Raw genomic sequence first — 22655 nt, forward strand, 5'->3', positions numbered from 1 at the left:
TCATCTTCTTCTTCTTCATCAAACATCCTTCAGACGATACCATCTTCACTTGGTTTGACCACAACACTTCCAGATCTAAACCCACCAATTCTCTTCTCCAACCAAATCCATAATAAATCAAAAGGGTCATCGCAAGATCTCAACTTGCTGTCTTTCCCTGTCATGCAAGATCAACATCATCATTATCATGTTCATATGTCTCAGTTTCTTCAGATGCCGAAGATGGAAGGAAATGGTAACATAACTCATCAACAGCCTTCGTCATCTTCTTCCCTCTATGGCTCCTCGTCGTCTCCTGCTTCAGCCCTTGAGCTTTTAAGAACCGGAGTTAATGTTTCTTCAAGATCAGGGATTAACTCGTTCATGCCTCCCGGTCCAATGATGGATTCAAACACTGTGCTTTACACTTCTTCAGGGTTTCCAACAATGGTAGACTACAAGCCAAGTAATCTCTCCTTCTCTACCGATCAACAAGGGCTTGGACACAACAACAACAATAGGTCCGAAGCTCACAATGATCATCATCAGGGTAGAGTTTTGTTTCCATTTGGGGATCAAATGAAGGAGCTTTCATCAAGCATAACACAAGAAGTTGATCATCATGATAATCAACAACAGAAGAGTCATGGAAACAATAATAATAACTCAAGTCCTAGTAATGGATATTGGAGTGGGATGTTCAGTACAACAGGAGGAGGATCTTCATGGTGAAGCAAAATGATCAAAAAGGAGACTGTGAAATTAGCTTTCTAATTATCTTTCATGATCTTTGGCCTCACATGGGTTACTTTAGTTAAAGTTGTCAGAACTTAGCTAACACAACATAGTCTTTTTTATTCTCCTTTCTTTTTGGGGTTTTTGTTAAAATCAAATATTTATTTTCTAAATGTTTTTATAGTTGGGGTTTGATGGTAATTTGGGTTGGTTTTTCATTTTGGTTTGTCGATATAAATCAGGGCGTTTGTGTATGGGTAGAAGAATATGTGAATACGAATCTCGCGAGTATTGTTACATTACATGGTATGTAACTAAAGTATTCATCGCTTCTTCTAACTGTACGTATAAACTCTATAAGTGTTTTCGTAAAAGATTTTATTCATATATAAATTCTCGATTTAGAAACGTTAGTGTGATGTACTCTTTAAATCGAATGCTTAGGAGATTAATAATAACTAACTTATCCTATACAATAAAGTATTGTTTTTTTCAAACTCATGCATAAAACCTATTAATAATCTTTTATACTTGAATTCATTTTTTTTTTAACCAAATAATAGTCAATCTCAAATTCAGACAAAAAAAATACCGTTACGTCAACTCAGTTTAAGTTTGGAGTTTGGACGGAGAAAGAGCTATTTTCTTGTCGTTGTTATTGTAAGGAGAGAATCAGAGAATTCGAAGTTGCATTGATAACAAACAAACAAAAAATCGAAAGATACGGCACAAGAAATCAAGAAAACGAAACTTCTCCGAAGCTTACCTTTTGGATAATAATCTGATATATGGAGTGGGAATGCGTCGTATTCACGGGCCATTAGAACTTTCCACGAAACCACCTAACAATCACCTGCTTCCGTACTCACGGAATCGCATTAATCTTGGAATGATACACAGCCGTTCGTTATTTCAACTCTCAGATTTCCAACGGCTATGATTCAAGAGATAGTTTTAAAGACCACAAGATTAGGTTCGAACGTGACAATCACTAGATCAGAACAGATACGCCACTCACTTATATATTCCATTGGACTAATCAAATTGTAGTTCACCAAAATCTCTTCTCTCTCTCTCTCTTTGTCTATCATCTTCTCGTTATCTTCCTCTAAATGGAACCAACCGAGAAATCCATGATACTAGAAGAAACTACCACGAAGATGGAGACCAAATACGAAGATATGTTACCGGTTATGGCAGAGAAGATGGATGTTGAAGACTTTGTATCAGAGTTATGCAAAGGTTTCAGTTTGCTTGCGGATCCACAGAGAGATCTCATCACAGCCGAGTCTCTAAGACGAAACTCAGGGATACTTGGGATTCAAGGTATGAGCAAGGAAGATGCTGAAGGAATGGTTAGAGAAGGTGACCTCGATGGAGACGGTGCTCTTAACCAAACCGAATTCTGCGTTCTCATGGTTCGGTTAAGCCCCGAGATGATGGAAGATGCACAAACTTGGCTGGAGAAAGCACTCACCCAAGAACTCTCTAACCACAATCACTCTTCTCTGCCTTGATCATCCTCCCTCCTTGTGTATTCTCTTTCTTCTTAAAGAACTTATTAATGTTTCTGAATGAATATAAATGGAAAAAGCTCTTTTGATCATGATCAAAAACTTAAATGATTTGGCAGAATCCAAACATTGAATTCCAAAAGAAATCATTGTCATTAGAAAAAGCTAATAATACTTCTACTACACCACATGTAGCCCATACGATTCAAGTCATAAGTGGTGAAGACTCGTACTAAAATGTCTCCTTCTTGGACTAGCCGCATACCTATCTTCTCTTTCATCATCATCCCTCAATGCATATTCAACAGAAACAACCCTATCCTATATTTTGCTGCCAAGAGAGGAAACACATGTAAGGGATGAGTACCCTATCCTAAGGTACTAACTAAGTGTGTGTTTACCTGTTTTGAGTAGAGTCAAGAGCTTTGGTTGCATCTTCATTAGTTGCGTAATGAATAAAAGCGAACATTGAAAACTTTATCATATGGATGGCTCAAAGTGTCTCTCCGTATGGCGCTCTCTTGTGCGAACATGGTCAAAGTTGATGACAAGTTAAAGAGTAACACGAGTCATACGATAAACTAAAAACACAAGATAAGACAAGGCAGTTAGGCAGAGCACATAACTTGACACTCTGTTTCAGCCTACACAGAACAAGAGTTAGTCAACCAGAAGACACTTATTTCACCTAGAGAAAGACCAAAAAAGAAAACCCAAATAAATATAAAAGACCTGCATCAGTGTGAAGGCTGCTTATGTACATAAATAAGATGTAGAGACGTTCCATGATGTAGTAATAAATAAAGATGTGTAGTTGTAGAATGTAGTTTATGGAAAGAAAAAAAAGGTAAATAAAATCCAATTCTTTGTTCAATTCTGAATGATTGATTGCTAACGTGGGAAGCTATTTGCAGATAGAAGTTGGCAATCCCAGGAAAAAGAGGAAACACTCATTGGCTCCTTTGGAGAAAGCTCCTACGACAAAACAAACGCATCAATACAAGAAACTCCTCTCTTAAACGCAATCGCTAACACACTCACGGTTCCTTGAAGTAACTGAGGAGGCAACGAGCAAAATAAAGCATACAGTATTTTGGTATTTCAAAAAATTACCACTTGGCCTAACGTTGTGGAAGTTTTTTTTAAAAAAATGTTTATTGTACAAGATCCAGAATCTGTTAGCTTTTCATTTTCCATGGTAGCGAAAAAAAACAAAAAGCAAAACCTTATAAAATTTTATGTACATTAAACTAAAAAAAAAAACCCAACAAAATAAAAAACAAAAGTAAAGAACATTCTCTAGTCTGCGCTTTTTGTCCAGACTCTTTTAACCAATTAAATCAACCCACGTGGCTGCTGACTCGTTAAAATCTTTTTTGTAATCACTAGCCGTCCCTCACATCGAACGATCCAGATTTCCTACTACTTTTAATCCTCAACAACCCATACAGTTTCCTAAACTCCTTCACCGCCGGCGAACTCCCTCCTCCACCGCCGCAAAGCAAACCACTCATATCTTGAGAGACTTCCTCCGTCGTCCCTCTTCTCGAACCGCTTTCTAAAAGCAAACGCCGTCCAGTTCCTCTCCTATCCCCATCAGTCTGCAAAGCGTTAATAACATACTTCAACGCACGAGTCGGCGAGTTACGATTCGCGATCATCAACTCACCGATCTCGGCAGGACTCAAAGACGCACCGTTTTGGAATATTCCTTCAACTTGAGAGAAGAGCTTATGGTCTTTAACACCCAAGTAGTTATTAGCCAGCGTTTTAAACGCCGTGAAATCACATAACGGGAAATGGATATGAACGTCGACCCGACCCGGTCTAAGCATAGCCGGGTCAATCAGCTCTTTCCCAGTCATGGTAAACACCATGATCCGTTCATCGGCGGCGCAAGAACTCAAAATACTATCTGTAAAATTCAAAATCCCAGATAAAGTGACAGCCGTCGTGGTTGATTTCGTCGCCGAGAGGTACCGATCGAGATCCTCGATGACGATCACAGATTTGCCTCTGGTTTGTAAGAGAAGCATCTTGAGATCGGAGTCATCAACAACTTTGGAGAGATCTATATCGTAAACATCGTAATCCAAGAAATTAGCCATGGCGGCGACGAAGCTTGATTTACCGGTGCCGGAAGGTCCGTAGAGAAGGTAACTCCGTTTCCAAACACGGCCGAGACGGTTGTAGTACTGTTTACCTTTGAGGAATGATTCGAGATCGGATTTGACTTTGTTCTTCAGATCCGTTTCCATGGCGATGTTTTCGAAGGTGCAAGGATGATCAAACGGAATCGATCTCCACCGTCCGTTCTGATGATCATCATCGACGTTCATGAATAGCTTGAGCTCTGTGTTCCTCTGTTCAAGCTCGTCGGATACAGTATGTATATGCTGGAGATAAGAACCGAGGATCCTTCGTTTGTCAGCTTTACGAATCTTCAAAACGAAGTTTCTGACTCCGTCTTCGTCTTGTCCGTTGATCCAAGAGACCCTAGCGCCGAGGAACTCGTCGCCAACGACTTGGTTCCGATCTAAACGGAGGATGATTTCGTTAGTCTTTTTCCCGGTGAAAAGGTTGGTGAAATCGGAGTTTTCGATAGAGCTTAAGGAATTGAGATAAGCGTAGACTTTGAGGTAGAGCTGATTCTCTTGTACGTTGTCGTTGAACTCAGGTACCTTGTAGAATTGGTAAACATGAAACGTGTCGATCATCTTCCTTCTCCATAACTTCACCATGTATATCAATCCTGTTTTGAATAACACGACCCTAACCAAGAACAGAGCAAACGCCGCCACTAGTAACAATAGAATCGAATCCCAGAGCATCCCCATTGGTTAGAAAAAAAAAAATGTATCTACGACGATGAAGAGTTAGTTAAATTAGAGAATATAGTATAGAAGGGATCAAAGGCATGTCATTGTGAAAACAAAAGAGAAAAGAGTGATTTTTATTTTTGACGGGAGGAGAGTAGATAGAGAAGAGAATATTAAGAAATAAGAACACTCGGAGAAAGCCGAAAAGGACGACGAGGAATGGTTATCATAATATATTTTTTAATTAAAAAAAAAAATTATACTAATAAAAAGGTTAGGCGTGACGAGGACGATGCCACTGAACAATCAAAAGGGTTGGTTGTGACTGCGATTACTAGTTTGAAAGGTTCAAATCACTGTTTTATTTGATAGATGTGATTTGGAAGATTTTGTTTTATTAAAGTATACTCCACACGTAATAATAAAGAGAAACAAAAAAATCATTTATTTATAGACTTTTTTCTGTTTTTTTAGTAGTATGTTCATGTATTTTTTTTAAAACAAAAATCTTATAAAAGTATTAGAGATCAAGAAAATATTTACTACCATATAAAAGTGATGAATTCATGAATAAAAAAAAAAGTGGATATATACGTATATTTTTATGCTATTTTAAATATATATATATAAACTCATGTATTTGTATTATTAAAGATGAGAAGAAGAAGAAATATGTATAAATATATGAATAAAAAATCTAGTGGATATATATATATATATAATAAAAAAATTATCTATAGGCATCAAGAAGATTAACAGCGTGATCAATTGGTAAAGACGATACATGCTGCATTTGATACGGCAGCTGAATTATTCTTCGTTGTTGATTTAGTTTTCCAACTAGTATCGTGGCTAGACGAACTTTTAAAGTCAACTTCGTTGAGGATATCAAGCAACAGGTTTAGAAAGAAAAGAAAAAAAAAATATTTCCTTTGGGGATACAATAGATCATTAATTTCTTATTTCCATTACTCGAATATTCCACATGTATTAATTACAATCGGTATCAAGGACAGGAGTTTATAGCTAATTCACTTAAGAAACAAGCTAAATTTATCTGTCACCTTTTATTTTAATTTGTCAGATAAATTTGAGGTCGGTGCAAGAGGAAAATTAAGTTAATTTTTAATTTATATAATCAATATTATCAAGCGGCGTAAACCTTTGAGATTTTGAAGCGTTTTTGTTGTTATAACGCTAACCAACTCGTAAAAGTTTAATATTAGGAATATTAGTTAGAGAAATGATTCTAATACGTTAGAGAAATGATAATATTAGTTAGATTTTCAGGGTATTCTGAAAAGAAATAAATTTACGAATCAATTAGATCAAAAGACATCTTTTGTATACTTCATAATTCATGATTAAGCAAAAAAGCTTAGTCTCCACTACCAACTAATATCTTCTGTAAAAAATATAATATTCTATTCGTTCCTATTATACAAAAAGAAACAGAAAGTTTATCATGATAAATTTCCGGAATAGCCGCATATTTATCCCTACTATAATATAGCTGACCCTTTGTGCAGTTCTGCAAAATTTGCTTAAACTATTTTGTTTTGGACGTGGACTAATTAAGTTTTAATAACCACCAAATGAATAAAGTACCCATCCTTTTCAACAATTCGTAGTTTTTTATTTTTATTTTTATTTTGGTATGTCGAGAGCATCGGATTTATAGTTAGCGTTGACGAATGAGAGTGGCTAAAATCCCACATTGAGTACACAAAGTTACTCATGTATTGAAAAATTTATGACCTAATTTCTTACGTTTAGATAATTATATTTGGTTCATTTCGCACCCATGATCAGCCTAATACAAAGGGGTTTTAGCCGACCAAAACACCGTCTTTTAAAGGGGACTCGTATTTGGACAATATCACAATTATTTGACTACAGTTACAGGACAAGTGTGTTGTTCATGAATTAAGACAAGTGTGGCCTTTTTTAGGATTGCATGTGTTGGGTGTTTGTTATTTGGTTCAAGAATTCAACATTTTATATTTTTTCGTGACATAAAAAAAACAAAAACCCATTTCAGCATTTCATTTAAAAACGTGAAGGTATGAAAGTCTTTATTTTTGTTTGGTTAAAGCATTCATGATGATTTTTTTTGCTTAATTTTGGTATTTTTGATTGATTCTAAATATCATGCAAAGTTAAATATGTTTCATTTTATAACTAACTTACAAATGAGTTACTATTTAAATGACACGTGAACTTAAATATAATTTTCCATTCTTGTAATCTGCAGTCTCGTCAAACAAGAATAGCTTACCGAATTATACATGCATTTTCCCTTTTTAAAAACATAATTTTTAATGTTTGTTCTGATTATTAATATAAATTAAATAATTGACAAAAAAACATAATATAAATGTTTTGTTGTACAACTATTGGTGTAGGCGGACATAAGAGGACTTTGAATGTTTTAGGCTTTTAACATAGAAAATTTCAAATTTAGCCATACCCATACACGGTGGTCCAATATTAACAATAATTACATTCAATGGAAGTAATGACTCTTTTTCTCTTTTTTCTTTATTAAACGCTGTATATTTCGTTTTTTTATCAGTTTTGAGTCTTTTGATCAGCTTTTTCTTTACATTTTCTGCACAATCGATTGCCTGTAAAGTTGTACCAGCTGAACGTCATCGGTGTGTGCATTCATCATGATCCTATGACCAAATTATACATATTTTAAGTTAAAACTGATCAACCTGCTGGTTAATAGATCTGATCTAAACCAAACCTATAAAACCTTACAATTTTTTTTTTTAAAAACTGCAATAAACTAACCGCACGTATAGAGCGTTGTTTGTTAAGAAATTTTAAGCTTAGTCCAAGTTGGAAAAAAAATAAAAAATGCATTTTGGGTCGGTTTAGCATATTTTGAATGTGTGTATAATCAATAATTTCCCTTTTAATAAAACGGAAATACAGGACCTAGTTTTTATAAACTTTATATTATTAATAAATAGTTGGTAATATATTCCGCATATAGGTTATAAATTATACACTAATTCCAAAAACTAAATATTAATAAACAGTTATACCTTCACAACTACATATAACTTTCATAACTAATAAAATATTTCACCAAATGGTTAACAAGATTTATTCAAGTAAATCTTCCACCAAACGGTTTATCTTAAATATTCCAAAATATATACTTCAAAATATTTGATTAACAAATCAAATCGTCTTTTATCATGTCGTTACCTAAAATCTCTAAACTCAATATTCTAATTGTATATTTCCCACGAATTTATTCCCACAAATTTATTAATAACCAAAGGTATTTAGAAAGTTAAGCCAAGGTATAATAATATGAATCAAAAAAGGAATAAAATCTTAATAATTTAACAATATCATACGAAATCTCCGATATCGTATTCTTTAACTAAAGAAAAAAAATCTTCAAGAAAATCTTACTTTGTATATAAGTAATGCTAATCGACTTTCATTACATATATTCATGAATGAAGAGGATCCAACATTTTTTCACGGAATAGCTATTTTATGTCCAACAAATGAGGATGTCAACTCAGACAATGAACGAATGCTATCAATGTTGAATGGTAAGTGTTCCTACAGTTATTTAGTAAGTATATTCTACAATCTAAATTGAAACAGTCATGTATAAGTTGAAAAATTTTTGTGTGATTTATATGTAGGTGATGAAAGAGTATATTTAAGCTCAGATAGTATTGATCCTTCCGACAAGAGTTCTACAAATAATCCAGTTTACTATCCAGATTTTTTGAATGGTATAAAAGTTTCTGGGTTGCCTAACCATTGTTTGCGACTAAAAATAGGTTGTCCGCTAATGTTGATTAGGAACATTGACCCATCTAAAGGGCTATGCAACGGAACAAGGCTACAGATCACTCAAATGGCAGATCATGTGATTGAAGCTAGGGTTATTACAGGTAATAGAGTTGGAAAGATAGTTCTTATTCCTAGGATGCTAATCACGCCATCAGATGCCATATTGCCATTTAAAATGAGGCGTAGGCAATTTCCTTTAGCTGCGGCTTTTGCTATGACTATCAACAAGAGTCAAGGGCAGACACTACAACGTGTGGGAATTTTTCTACCTAGACCAGTTTTCTTACATGGTCAATTGTATGTCGCCATGTCTAGAGTTCAAAGTAAAACTGGTTTGAAGATTCTCATTACCGACATAGAAGGACGACCACATCAAACAACAAAGAATGTTGTTTTTAAAGAAGTCTTCCAAAATCTTTACTAGAAAAAAAGATCAACAAATTCCACTACTTGATATTAAAAGGTAACAGTTTTATTAATAGTTCATGTCTTTTATGATTTTTATGATTTTACTAATTATGTTACATATAACTTTCGTATACAGAAGGCTTTTATACTAGCTCAGGAGTGATTGTAATTTTGAAGCAAAGATATTGTTTCTCATACAATAAATTTTATAAAACAACTCTTTATTTTCTCATTATTTTTCGATTTAAATTAGCAACTCTGTTTAAACATTTCTCCATTATTTTCTACATAATTATTATATAATAAACAAAAAAATTGGATCATTTCAAGTACTAACCTCTTTATCGAAGAAGAAAAACGGGTTATCTATGAACTCTGTCTTAATGTCTGATCATTCTGATTGACTTGATTACCATCAAAACCTGCAGAGGAAAATATCAAATGATATCAATTTCTATATCAACACTATTTTCCTCATCCATAGTGTCGTAATTGATAAACCAACTTATGAAGAAACTAAAACTATAGATTCTAAATAAAAAAGCTAGAATACTTATCTTCTACCTAGAAGAATATATGTAGATTCCATTTACTCCTAAAGCATTGTTTTCATACGATATTAACTATTTCCATGGATGTTCATCAGAAAGCGCAGTATATACAAACTTGTAGAATATACAAAATCGTGTTAGTACAAATAAATGATATAAAAATTAAGAAACGCCAATACATATAGCTTTTTGAGAAAACGACGATCCGGATTCTACAGTTTAAAAAACAGAGTTTTCGATTATACAAAAAATCGAAGTAACAATTGGATCATCTAACGGATTAGTGATTTATAAATTAGAATACATAAATGATAGGAGAAGATAGGAAAAGCAATTTGAATTTGCTTACCGACGGCGAAGAATATAATCTTAGAGCATCATCCCACACCTGACCTCACCCACCTTCAACAATCGGAAAAGAATAAGATCCAATAAATTGATCGAATCAACCATGCGTATTTGAAAACTGAAACACAAACGCCTTCTGGTTTTCCAGATAAATCGGTGGGTGATGGTTTGTCCAAAAACATTCCCGATTTCTGTCTTTTCGAGAAAGTTTTAAAGGATAAGATACTTTCCTTTTTTTTCTAATCAGATCATTGTTTTAAAAACATTAGTAACCCATAGGCTTTTCTAAACAAGATAGATCCAAATTTGATTATTATACATAGATTTTTATTTTTTTTAATAACCAACATATGGCCCATTATAAAATCTAAATATTGAAAAGATCCATATATATTCATTTCGGACCAATGTTCATATTTACAAACTTACAATAGACATGTTATAAAAAAAACTAATACAACAACAAAAAAAACCATTTTTAATAAACTAAAATTCAAAATTAATAATATAAAACGTACATAATATGTTAACATTCCACAAGTTATATTTACCACATATATTTATTGTATTAGTTGCATCCAAATATTATTATAAACAATTACATGTATAATATATAGGTGATAATAACATTTTTTCCAACCCGTGCTGTAGCACGGGTCTAAATCTAGTTCAATATATTATGTACAATGACTTCATTAGTATTTTTTTCTTTTGGACATATAAGCCGATTAAATCATGAGTTTGTTAGCAAATTAGTACATTTTGGAAACTTAATTAGGAAACTAATACATGCACTATTTAAAATTGGAAAATAGGGTGTTGTGTAATAGAGAGTTTGTGAGATAGGGAGAAATGATGGGGCATAAGTTTGGTGAGAAAATTACAAAAATGGGTATGTGTATGGATAAAAAGTAAAGTTTTTTTTTTCCCTCCAATCATAATTATTAAAATAAATGTTAATATAATCTATTTTTAGAAAACTTCTTAGATACAAAAAAATACATTTTTTATCTTTTCAATATAATATGAATTTTATTTAATAATTTTTAAATATATTATATAAATTTTTTGTATCCGTACACCTTAGTATGTGTACAGATGTCTATACACATTATTATGTGTACAAACATTTATACACATTATTAACTTTATAGATATAATTTGCATAAAAACATTGTAGTACAAGCATATGTACAGACATTTAAAACCCTAAGAATTAAACAAATTTCATCTGTACACTTAATAATGTGTACAAACATTTGTACACATAATATAATAGTGTGTACAAACAGTTGTACACTTAATAGTGTTAATAGACATCTGTACAATTAATTAGGTGTACGAATCTAAAATTTGTAAAAAATATATAATATTATCAAATAAAATCACCAAACAAAATGCATATCCAATTATAAAGAAAAAATATATAATTTTTTATTTCTATAAAAATTTAGATTTTTTTTTAAATTAGTCAGCATTTTTATTTTTAAATTATATGGAACATATAATAAAAAAGAAAATAAATAAAAGAAAAATAAAAATAAAAAACTGAATGATATGTATTGTAAATATTAAATGTTGATGAGGGTTGGAAAATCTTGTGAATAATATAAAACAGTAAAAATTATAGAATTTGCTAATTGTAAATTATGTTCTATTTTGCCAAATATCTCTTAAATCATTCCATGTGTTTGAGAATTTTGTCATTCGAGAACAAGCCTAACAAACGTGTTTCAAACGACGACGGAGTATAGTCGAGTATAGTCTTTCTTTGACGCTGACTTAAATAAATAGCATATCAATAATATAGAGAAAAGGATAATATGAAAGAATGGCAATTAAACCGATTGAGTGAGGGGTTTTCCCGGTTCCCCCTGTGATGGAGATATTCTTGGTTTTTTACATAACCAGACTGAACCAGAATCCGGTTTTGTTAATAAAACAACAAAAACTCCGTCGCCGGGACTCGAACCCGGGTCTCTCGGGTGAGAGCCGAGTATCCTAACCAGCTAGACTACGACGGATTTTGTTAACTATGTTACACGTAATGTTTATAATATAATGTGAAATGTTATAAGACTTTCATTAGTTACTAAAATTAGTATTTTTGCATCAGTGAATCAGATTGTTAGAAAGGGACACAGTAGGATGTTGAAGCGAATTCAAAAGATACTTTTTTATATAAAAATGTATGTATATCTTGATATTCTAATATAAAATGCATTATTTGGTTTTGGTTATTACTTGTAGTAACACTTAATATAATTAATTGACGAAAAGATGAACATCTCTCTTAATATAAGAAGTTATGAAGTTTGTAATAATTCTTGAAGCTCTTTTTTAATATGTTGGTATGGTACTAAATATATAATATATGTATATATAATGTATCTATGAGGAAATGCAAAATATATGTAGGTGATACAAAAATGTAAAATTGAAAGAAAAAGAAAAAAAGAGAGAGGCTTAGATGATATTAAGATATCCCACATAGAAAGAATAGAGATTTGTGGAGCAATATATATAGTACATGGGTCTCTCCACTCATTGTTAATTGGTTTTTAGTTAGACCCCATGTTTACTAATATGGTATCAGAGTCCATGGTAAATTTCTCTCGATTGTGGGTTTACCCGTGGATGTTCAGTCCCATAAACTTCATGGTTCAGATATCCAGCGATGAGCGTCAGGGGGGGGGGGGGTATTAAGATATCCCACATCAAGAGAATAGAGATTTGTGGGACAATATATATAGTGCATAGTCTCTCCACTCATTGCTAATTGGTTTTGAGTTGGACCCCATGTTTACTAATACATAGAAGGATCTAGAAGATCTTTATGATCAAAGAAGATATTATAAATATATTATAGAGATTTGTGTATATCTTATATGATTCTATTAGTTAGATAATTATGTTAATTCATTCCCTATATATAAATGTGTATCTCTATGTACAATTATTGTCATGAGAGTCAATATACTATTTCCTAAACACTAAGGTGTTCTTCTCTCATCATATCTTTATATGATATCAAAGCAGATTTGCTCCCGAGTTTGATCGTTAGATCAAACTCGTTTTTTTTTAATTATTAAGCCAGGTGCTTCCAGATTCAAGTTCATCATGAACCTCTGAATCTAAGCTATCGAGCTTCTCCTTATTCAGATCTGTCATCATAGATCTCTGACTTTAAGCCAAGTGCTTCATCTTTTTATTTTTCTTTATTTTGTTTTTAAAGGAAAAAAAATGTTTTTATCATTCAAGCTTCTTATGAGCCTCTGAATCAAGCCATAATGATTCTTTAAATTATTAAAAAAAAACCATCTTATTTTCCAGGTTAAAGTCATCCATGTTTCTTCATTTTATTTGTTACGTTTCAATTCAGTTAAAAAAAAAAACAAAACTGCTTTTATCGTTTTTCTCAAGCTATTCTATTTCATTTTCTTAAAAAGAAAAAAAATTATCTCGTTCCTTATATTTTATATTTTCTTTCACTTTAAAAAAAAATCAAATCTCCTTCTCAAACAATCATCACCGGATCAGGTCAACAACTCTATCAATCTCAAGCCGTTATTTCCGCTTCGCTTCATCACCCCTTAAGCTTGAGGAGGTGTATAAAAAATCCTTATGATCAAAGAATATGTTAAAAATATATTATAGAGTTTTCTGTATATCTTATATGATTCTACTAATTAGATAATTATGTTAATTCATTCCCTATATAAATGTGTATGTTTATGTACAGAATCAATATACTATTTCCAAAACAGTAACGTGTTCTTCTCTCATCGTATCTTTACTGATGCTACCCCTTTTGATGCCCAGTAAGCAACCGATAATACACTTCGAACCATTGTATATTTTTTAAATTATCATATATATAAAATAAATATATTTGGTTTTGTTCTTCTGAAAGGAAAGAATTAGTGGCTCATACCTCAGAGTAGTGTGATCAATACATTTATATTATATGGAAAAGAAAAGCCGACGAAGATGCTTTAGCAGAGAGATACTTACTTTTTTACTGCTTACTAGTATTCGATGTTTGGTTTCTCAAGTTTCCCTTTCGATGTATTTTAATAATCCTTGAATAAAAAGCAAGTTGTCCAACAATCAAACCTGAATGAAACAATATCAACCGTTCGTATGCAAAGGTTAGTTAGCACATCGAGTTAGTACTTAGTAGTAGTCAAATCGAGAAAGAAAAAAAGAGAGGAGAATCTAGGAATAATTTGTGTCTCAAATTAGTGGAGAAACACTACTCGTCTTAATTTAGTGTTTAACTGTTAACGGCCGGGTATTCTTTCAAAAACAAACAAATATACTAATAATAAAAAAAAGGTAAACGAAATGTAAAAAAATGATGCTAGAAGTTGAAACTAAAGCAATCAAATAATATAATGACAATATACCTATCCCATTCGTCATGTTTTGTTGGTAGAACAAATTTCAAATATATATATATAGACTAAAAAAACATTACATATGCATGCATGGCTTTTCTGCTAGTAGATTGATGTAAAGATGTTGTTCTGCCGATTTTTACGTATCGGTGACTAGATGCAGAGTGTTTTTCACAGACATAACAACGAATTTAGAATCTAGATATATTTTTTTATCAACGGTGATAGATAAGTTATAGGCAAAAGCTTGAAAGTGGCTCTTAACGATTGATACCAGTCGTAAAATGTGGTTTTTGCAAGCTGGAAATCTCATTGCATGGATCTGATACCTTTCTTCTCCATTTTCACTTTTTTCCTTTTCATGTTTCTCGTGAAGTGCTTCAATTTTCTTCTACACACTTGTATATTATTTTTATCTATATATAAGCTTTGGTTACATATCTCAATCGGTCCATTGTGTTTTGCCACACTAATCTTACTACATTTAGAAAACATAATGTCTAACGTTCGTCCATGGTTCCGTCTCTCTAGCATCGCTAGGCCTACATCACAAGGTTCTAGCGATCCACCTCCACCTCAACCCCGACAAACCCCTCGCCGTCCGGTCATAGTCAGACCACCGCCAAGACAACAGTCACCTCCACGTCAGCGACAACCTCCTTCACCTCCACGTCAGCAGCAGCAGCAACCTCTTTCCCCTCCACGTCAGCAGCAACAGCCTCTTACCCCTCCACGTCAGAAGGCTCCGTCACCTTCACCTCCTCATCAAGAGCGGTCCCCATATCATTCACCTCCTAGCCGCCACATGTCGCCGCCGACCCCACCAAAGGCTGCGATGCCACCGCCGCCACCAACTCGGTTGTCATACACGCCGCCACCATCTCCCAAGGAGGTTCAAGAAGCCTTACCACAGCCAAAACCAAAATCACCACCGAGTCCAGCTCATTCAAGTCACTCTACAACGTCTGAGTCAGTGAAAACTCGGTCTGTAACATCTGATTCAGAGAACCATCGGAAAGCACCATCACCAAGAGTACTCTCTCCCTACTCTCTTCCACCTTCTCAGTTACATTCCGAACGCGAAACCACTCAGAAAAACATTCTCACTGCAGAGAAAACAAGTCAGCTCCATGAACCAAATCAGTATAACCATAACCATAACCACAACAACAACCACAACCACAACCACAACCAGAACTATAACCATAACCATAACCAAAACCAAAACCATAACCAAAACCATAACCATAACCATAGCTATCAAGGCAGCAACCCCAGGAAGATGCATCGTCAACCATCTCCGTCCGATTCTGAGAGCATAATGGGCACACGCGTCATCACCATTGCAGGTGAAAACAAAGGTGCTGTAATGGAGATCCTACGATCTCCTCCAAGCAACAAAACCGGAGGTTCAGGAACACATTCCTCTAGGGTTTTTCATGGCACTGGAGAGAAAGGACGACGACTTAAAAGCAGCAGCAGCAGTAGTAGCAGCGACGAAGGAGAAGGAAAGAAGAAAACGACGAAGAACCCTAACAATGGGAATAGTAACCTCCCGATGAAAGCTTTTATGAACAGTAACGTGCAGATGATAAACAACTCCATTGTTTACAACTCGACGGCATCTCATCACGATCCCGGCGTTCATCTTAAAATCTCCCGGAAACCTGGCTCCGGCAATGGTTTCCACGTCAACGATTACGGTAATAACGGCGGATACACCGACTGAGCGAAAAGGAAAATTAAAATATCTCACCTTGGGTATCCTCCGAATATTATTTTTAAAAACAACAAAAAAAGGAAAAAAACAAAAACAAAAAAAAAAAACTAAAGGTTTTGGGTTTAAATTTGCAATAAATTAAATTTTATAAAAAAAAATAAAGAAAAAAGAATAAAGAAAAACATGAGTGGATTGACTGGATTCTGATTCTTTTATGAGCTTTAGAACCCTCTCACTCATTTGAAGGCTTTTGATTCGTTTTTTAAAAAACGGACTCTTCTTTACTTGTAAGTTGTAACGCCCCTTTGTTTCTTCTCTGTGACGTGATCAGTGAAAATTATGAAATGTTTCATCCTATTATTCCTATACAGGAAGCCTCGTATTATTCTGAAGGACCGATCCTTACTGTATAGGCCCATTTCATATTTTTGGAAATCGGGGTAGTGATGTTGATTACATATTCCAAAAGAAAAGATAACCAAACCTTGTTGTGCATGTCAGTTACTTCTACTCAAATGACTATTTGGTTCGTGTGTCCGTTATGATGACATAACCGGAAGTCCATGTTTCGATAAACCCCTTAACCTCTCATTTACTTATTTTATCCTACAAAATATCCTCAACCAAAATGTATATGCTTTTTTTTTTTGTAATGTAAAATTTATTCATTACACAATCTTTGTAGTGGGGAAACTAATATAACTGAGAATTTTAATGAATAGATAGAACTTGGGGGAGTTGAAAAGTCAGAGAGGGATCCTATATGCTCATCTAGCTATTACGTTTCTATGACACCAACAACAGAAAGATATTTCTAACGTACTCTTAATATCCTATGTCCTCTAAGTTTTTTATTTTAGCAATTACTGAAAGTAAACATAGCTAGGTTTTCATTTTTTGTTTGGATCTTTTCACTCAATTTAGTTTATGTGAATTTTTAAATTTCTTCAAGAGCAAAACATCACTATCTAATAAAGATACATGAGTATTTAGTGTAAAACTGTATACTATATGATAATTTCGAAAGCTTATGTAATTCCACTATATATAGTTGTCATATAATTAGGCAAAAGATAACAAAAGTTTGAGAACAAGAAGCAACTGACAAAGAGAAAAGAGTGTGAAGTGTCCAAATCCTAACAGTATGTGTGGGGTATTAATTGTGTGCTCTGCAAAAGCTTGGAGGGTAGTTTGCATGTGCATGCATTATGCAACAGTCCTCCTAATCTATTCTGTCTTTGAGGATTCAATAGGTATCCGACGACCTTTCGATTAGCGAACTAATTAGAGAAGTTAAATTGTTCACAAATTATAATTCCGTGAATTAATATATATTTTGGCACTTGATCCATTACAAGTGGGAACTAACTGATTGGCGATGTAATTTGGAATGTTCAATGTAATTTGCTTTCAAGAGAATGTTTTTAATTTTGAAGATAAACCTTACTAAAACTTTTGAAAGCTAGCTAGAGTTTGAAACTTTGAATACATTATTGTTGATAGATAGTGAAGGAACGATCCGCGACGACATTCCGCGACATTTATCTTATAATTAATGACCACAGTGACTAAATTGCTTCCATTATATTTGGAACTTCCTGGATGAGGGAATCCAAAGCTGCTACTGATCCAATATTTTTCTAAAAAAATTGATTGAAACCAAAACTATGGCTCCAATTCAACGAACTTTACCTTCGATGTCTAATCCAATGGTACAGTACTACTGAAAGCAACAGAAGTCTACCAACAAAATTACAAGAAATAATGAACCACGGAAAGATGTAGGCAACATTGCAAATGATTAAAATTATTAGGTCAAACTTTGATTATAAAATAAGTAATGGGGTCAAAAAGTTAATTTCTTAATAATCTAGGGAGGGGACAAGGAATAGTGTGACGACCAGATAAGCACAACATCACTGACATGTGGCACCAACTTATTGGCATTGCCTCCCAAAAGCCAGACCTAACTAACACTCTCTCTCTCTCATTGACACGTGTCAGAAGTTGAAAGACTTCTATTTAGTGTGTGTCTTCTTATTTCTCATTTCACATTATTATTTTGTTTGTGAGATTCACTCTTTCTACTGATAAAGAAGAATAAACTATGACGGTACGTAAATGTTGCTGATTTCTTTCGATCGTATGATATTTTTTGCTTTGATTTTTTTTTTTAGATAGCTCGGAATTCTAATGAAATCTTTATTGTTTTCTGAAATTTTCCGAAGATCTTTAACTGGGTGCAAAGAAAGCTGCACCAAAATGTCATCAAAGGTTAGCTTAATTTGTTTTTTTAGATAAATAAGTATTTGCTTTATTGAAATATTGTGCTTAACTGAATAGTAGTTTTACTTTTTATAGTCATATTCATATACGATCATGTGATTCCCTGTAATTAATATATAGTTTTATGTATTAAACGTATCCTTGTTAAAAATAGCATACATTTTGTCTACCCTATATTTAAATCGATACTTGTATACTGTATATGTTTTCCATGTGGTGAAAGAAATAGACGGTGTGACGAAAAACGAGAAGAATAAGAAAAGTGAAGGAACAAGTGAGATAGAGAAGAACACGAAAGCTATATTGGATCAAGTTGGCTTAGTGGATGCTTTTGATAATTGGTTCGATGGAGTTCTCACCATCGGTACATTTGGTTTCGACACCTTGAACTTTAAGGAAGAAGATGAAAAATACGATGATGAATGTGGGAGTGTGGATCTCGACTATGTCGTAAACGATGGTAGCATCATCAAGAACGTCGATCAGGAAGTGGATCCTCTTATCTCCGATGACAATAAGTTTTATGATCATCATGAAGATGTAACTGAGGTACGTACGTAGTACAGATAAATTATATTGCTTACATTCTTATCCTCGAGTCCCTTTACCAATAGGAATTGGATTACGTAGACATGCATGTCTCAATTGTTTGTGTGTGTTTACGTACGTTTTTGTAGAGAAAAGATACATACCATTACACCTTCTTAAGATTGATTTCCTTGAGCTAATGAAAAAAAAAAAGATTGATTTCCTCGAGATTTATGGTATTACTTATAATCTGTACAGCTATTGGATACTGATCACTTTGGCTCGATCAAAACCACTGAAACGCCAGTTGTAGAGGTGGCGGTCGAAGCCGAGATAGTCCCAGAGAAGAAGAGGACAACACTTGCGGAGCTATTCATGGAGGACCGAGACAAAGACGATGACCAGGGGCAAGGCAAGAAATCCAAGAACCCTAATCTTGTGGACGAGGAGGTTAAATATCCTAAACAAAACGGCTCAAAGCTAAGTAGGAAGTTCTCCCTTGTTAAAAAGAAGCTGGTCATGTCAAAGTCCAAAGATAAAGAAAAAGATTCGCCTCCAATCAAGAGAATGCATCAGGTAATTAATTTTATTTTTAATACATTTGACGACGATATAGTATATGAACATGTTACATGTGCCTCTATAATTCCAGCGAAATGACGTCACGTCAGGCTCTACATAGTGTTGCATGTCTGTTATAATTTAATTTGCATCACTTTTGTTGCTTCATAAGTGAACTCATGTATGGGTAAACTATTCATTCAATTAGCACAAGTATAACATCATACATGTGTATATATTACTGTAGATGATAAAGAGAATGATGAAGAAGAAGATCCATCCAGATATAGATGCGACTAAGGGTTTTAAGAAAGATGTTCCTCCATACAAGCCAACTCAAAAATGTGAAGCTCTCGAGTCACGTTATCTTCTTAACATTAAAGGTCCGTCTTCTTCAATATTGTTTCATATTAGGTGTTCGATATGATTATCACTTTACTCGCTCTGCTTTGTGGAACAGATTGCATGGCCTAGAAGGCTTAGAGAGATGTCGTACAAGAGCAATCGTCATTGGATCCATTGGTTTCTATATTACACTATATTATATATGTGATTACGTTTTTTGTTGTTTCAGAATGTGTTGGTGTTGTTAAGATTGTTAAGTAGTATGTTACAAACAATTACTAAGTTGCTATTATTTGTTCAGTTTCAATATGCGTATTTTGTTTTTATAATTATATATGTCATGTGTTTTTCTTTAGTCCGATCTCTATCAGTGCATCGTTCTCAAAAGTTTTTCTGTTTAAATAAAACCGTTGATTGTGAAATCTGTGTCAAAATTTCGTATTTCGTATTTCTCATGCTTGGTTAGTTAGGGTTTTTCAAATTTTCATTATGCTAATTGGTCAATGTAAGTATCTTGACTAATACTAAAAATCAAAGTATCGAAATCAGAAAAGCCTTTTAGCGTTGGGCCGAATAATGAGAAAAGTAGTTCAAAAATATGCTTGACTTTTTTGTTTCTTTCTAAAACGTGAAAAGAGCTTCACCAACCTGAGGTTGCTGACCAATTTGGAGGCATCTCAGCTACCAATTTAACATACAAACTCCATATTCTTCACGTTTTACTGACTATGGTAGGTAACTTTTTTTACTCTTTTCTCTTCTTTCACTTTGGAGAATATTAAAAAACTTCAACCACAAAAAAAAACGATGTAACTGGTCAAATATAAATTGTTATTTGAAAGTCTATATATAAATTTCTCTGTTTCAGGTTAACAATTCCTTTGGAAGAGCTAAAAATCAAATGGCGAATCTTATTTCGTTTCATGACGTATGTAAACATAAGTGCAAGAACGATTGTTGGATTCTCATCCATGGAAAGGTCCCTTCATTATTCTTATTTATTTTTATTTTTTAACACTCTCTCTAATCAAAATTAAATGACTCTACTCTGTTTCTAATGAAACCCGCAGGTCTATGACATCAGTACCTTCATGGACGAACATCCCGGCGGTGATAATGTTCTCCTCGCCGTCACCGGTACGTACAATAATTACGAGTTGGTTACTTGGTTTAATAATCGTTTGATCGCTCTTTAATGTATCGGTTTGTAATATATAAAGGAAAAGACGCGTCGACCGACTTCGAAGATGTGAATCATAGCGATGACGCCAAGGAGCAGATGAAGAAGTATTGTATCGGTGACGTTGACCAGTCAACGGTTCCGGTGACGAAGAAGTATATTCCGCCGTGGGAGAAGAAGGAGGAGTCTACGACGACGGAAACAACTAAAGAAGAACCTGGAAACAAGCTGCTCGTTTACTTGATTCCTCTCTTTATTCTCGGCGTTGCCTTTGCTCTCAAATTCTACAACAACAACAAGTAAACCAAGAGAAAACCAAAACGATCGATTCACAAAGTTTCTTAATTACTGTTCTTGGTTTTTTTGTGTGTTCGTCGTAATAACGGGCTTCTTATGTGAAGATTTGGCCTATGATTATTAAGAATTTGATTATATTATTGTCTTATTTATGTGTTATTGGGCCCATACCAATAGGCCCTTGTTGATATATGCAAGTTTCTTATACCATTAATTTTGTTACTGTCATTTGTAACCACAAAACTAATGGGACTACTAAGACTTCTAGAGAGTAAGATAGGAAGCAGCTCATAAAGAGCAGACCTAATAGACAATCTAATCATCTGGTGAGTGACGTATTATGTGGCAGAGCTGAAACAGAGCTTAGTTGAAGAGGAAAAGTTCAACCAGAAGTTATAACTTGACAATCTAATCATAATTAATGTCCATATATATATATGTATGATTAATGTTGGTTATGGGCAATTGAAAGTATGAAAAGTCTAAACTTTGATAAGATTGTTTTCGCTTATGAGGATTTGGCTTTTATGGGAGCTGTTCAAAGACTTCCAGCTTGGCCTTCTTTCAAGTTTCAGTCACGCTCTGTAGGTAATGCCCTGGGAAGTTTTTTGCAGTGAAAAATGTCGTTAGAAGAAAGAAGCTCTAACCTTGTCGCTCATATAATCGCTAAGAGTGTTACAAGAGAGGATCGCCGTCAATCTTATGTAGCAATCGGGTATCCCTTTTGGCTTCATAACCTTTTTGTCTCTGATTGTGCTTCTATTCGTTTATAGAGCTCTTCAGGGTGGCTATTTTGATTGCCCGTGCTTCTTTTTGGTATGCTGGTTAGTGGATGCTTTTGTAAAGATAAAACAGCTAACATCCTTTCTAATATATATTATTCAGTGAAACAAAAAATATATGTATGATTTCTTCTTCTTAGCATCTCGTATCTACGGGCACACATTATGATTATTCGTCTTGTTATAAATTCAATTCTTAATTAGATGAAGAATAAACTACTTGCTTGCTTATGTTTGTCTTCGAACATATTATAAAATTTCACACTTAAAAGTTATTTGAAAATTAAAAACATTTTGTTTAGTTTCTTTAGTTACGAAGTTTAAATCATTTTATTTTAAAACATTGTTTTGCAAAAAAAAAAAAAAAAAAA

At 33.7% G+C, this 22655-nt stretch overlaps 7 protein-coding genes and 1 non-coding gene across 9 annotated transcripts; 6 read left to right on the top strand and 2 right to left on the bottom strand.

The window, feature by feature from the left end:
* LOC104699480 (dof zinc finger protein DOF2.5-like) lies at positions 223–711 on the top strand. The gene has a single exon (XM_010414785.1). It carries the CDS (start codon positions 223–225, stop codon positions 709–711), a length of 489 nt encoding a protein of 162 aa, XP_010413087.1.
* LOC104793639 (calcium-binding protein KIC) lies at positions 1758–2418 on the top strand. Its single transcript, XM_010520036.1, has one exon. It carries the CDS (start codon positions 1827–1829, stop codon positions 2229–2231), a length of 405 nt encoding a protein of 134 aa, XP_010518338.1. The 5' UTR covers positions 1758–1826; the 3' UTR covers positions 2232–2418.
* LOC104793640 (AAA-ATPase At2g46620-like) lies at positions 3393–5298 on the bottom strand. Its single transcript, XM_010520037.2, has one exon. It carries the CDS (start codon positions 5063–5065, stop codon positions 3614–3616), a length of 1452 nt encoding a protein of 483 aa, XP_010518339.1. The 5' UTR covers positions 5066–5298; the 3' UTR covers positions 3393–3613.
* Positions 8390–9302, top strand: LOC109133391 (ATP-dependent DNA helicase PIF1-like). The gene is made up of 2 exons (XM_019246457.1): positions 8390–8628; positions 8725–9302. Exons 1-2 carry the CDS (start codon positions 8526–8528, stop codon positions 9300–9302), a joined length of 681 nt encoding a protein of 226 aa, XP_019102002.1. The 5' UTR covers positions 8390–8525.
* TRNAE-CUC lies at positions 12137–12209 on the bottom strand. Its single transcript has one exon. It is a non-coding gene; the product is annotated as a tRNA-Glu (tRNA).
* Positions 15021–16800, top strand: LOC104793641 (homeobox protein 2-like). Its single transcript, XM_010520039.2, has one exon. The coding sequence runs from the start codon at positions 15082–15084 to the stop codon at positions 16312–16314; it is 1233 nt and encodes a 410-aa protein (XP_010518341.1). The 5' UTR covers positions 15021–15081; the 3' UTR covers positions 16315–16800.
* On the top strand, positions 18365–20380 carry LOC104793642. Of its 2 annotated transcripts, none has more exons than XM_010520040.2 (6): positions 18365–18418; positions 18534–18579; positions 18815–19140; positions 19378–19695; positions 19928–20063; positions 20141–20380. In XM_010520040.2, the coding sequence occupies exons 1-6, from the start codon at positions 18413–18415 to the stop codon at positions 20152–20154; spliced, it is 846 nt and encodes a 281-aa protein (XP_010518342.1). In that variant the 5' UTR covers positions 18365–18412; the 3' UTR covers positions 20155–20380. The 2 variants fall into 2 exon arrangements, with proteins under 2 accessions (XP_010518342.1, XP_010518343.1); XM_010520041.2 differs by having other exon boundaries at positions 18821–19140.
* On the top strand, positions 20831–21716 carry LOC104793643 (cytochrome B5). Its single transcript, XM_010520042.2, has 3 exons — positions 20831–21004; positions 21096–21162; positions 21246–21716. Exons 1-3 carry the CDS (start codon positions 20927–20929, stop codon positions 21506–21508), a joined length of 408 nt encoding a protein of 135 aa, XP_010518344.1. The 5' UTR covers positions 20831–20926; the 3' UTR covers positions 21509–21716.

This window comes from Camelina sativa, chromosome 6 (genome assembly GCF_000633955.1).
Source record: "Camelina sativa cultivar DH55 chromosome 6, Cs, whole genome shotgun sequence".
NCBI classification, from domain to species: Eukaryota; Viridiplantae; Streptophyta; class Magnoliopsida; order Brassicales; family Brassicaceae; genus Camelina; species Camelina sativa.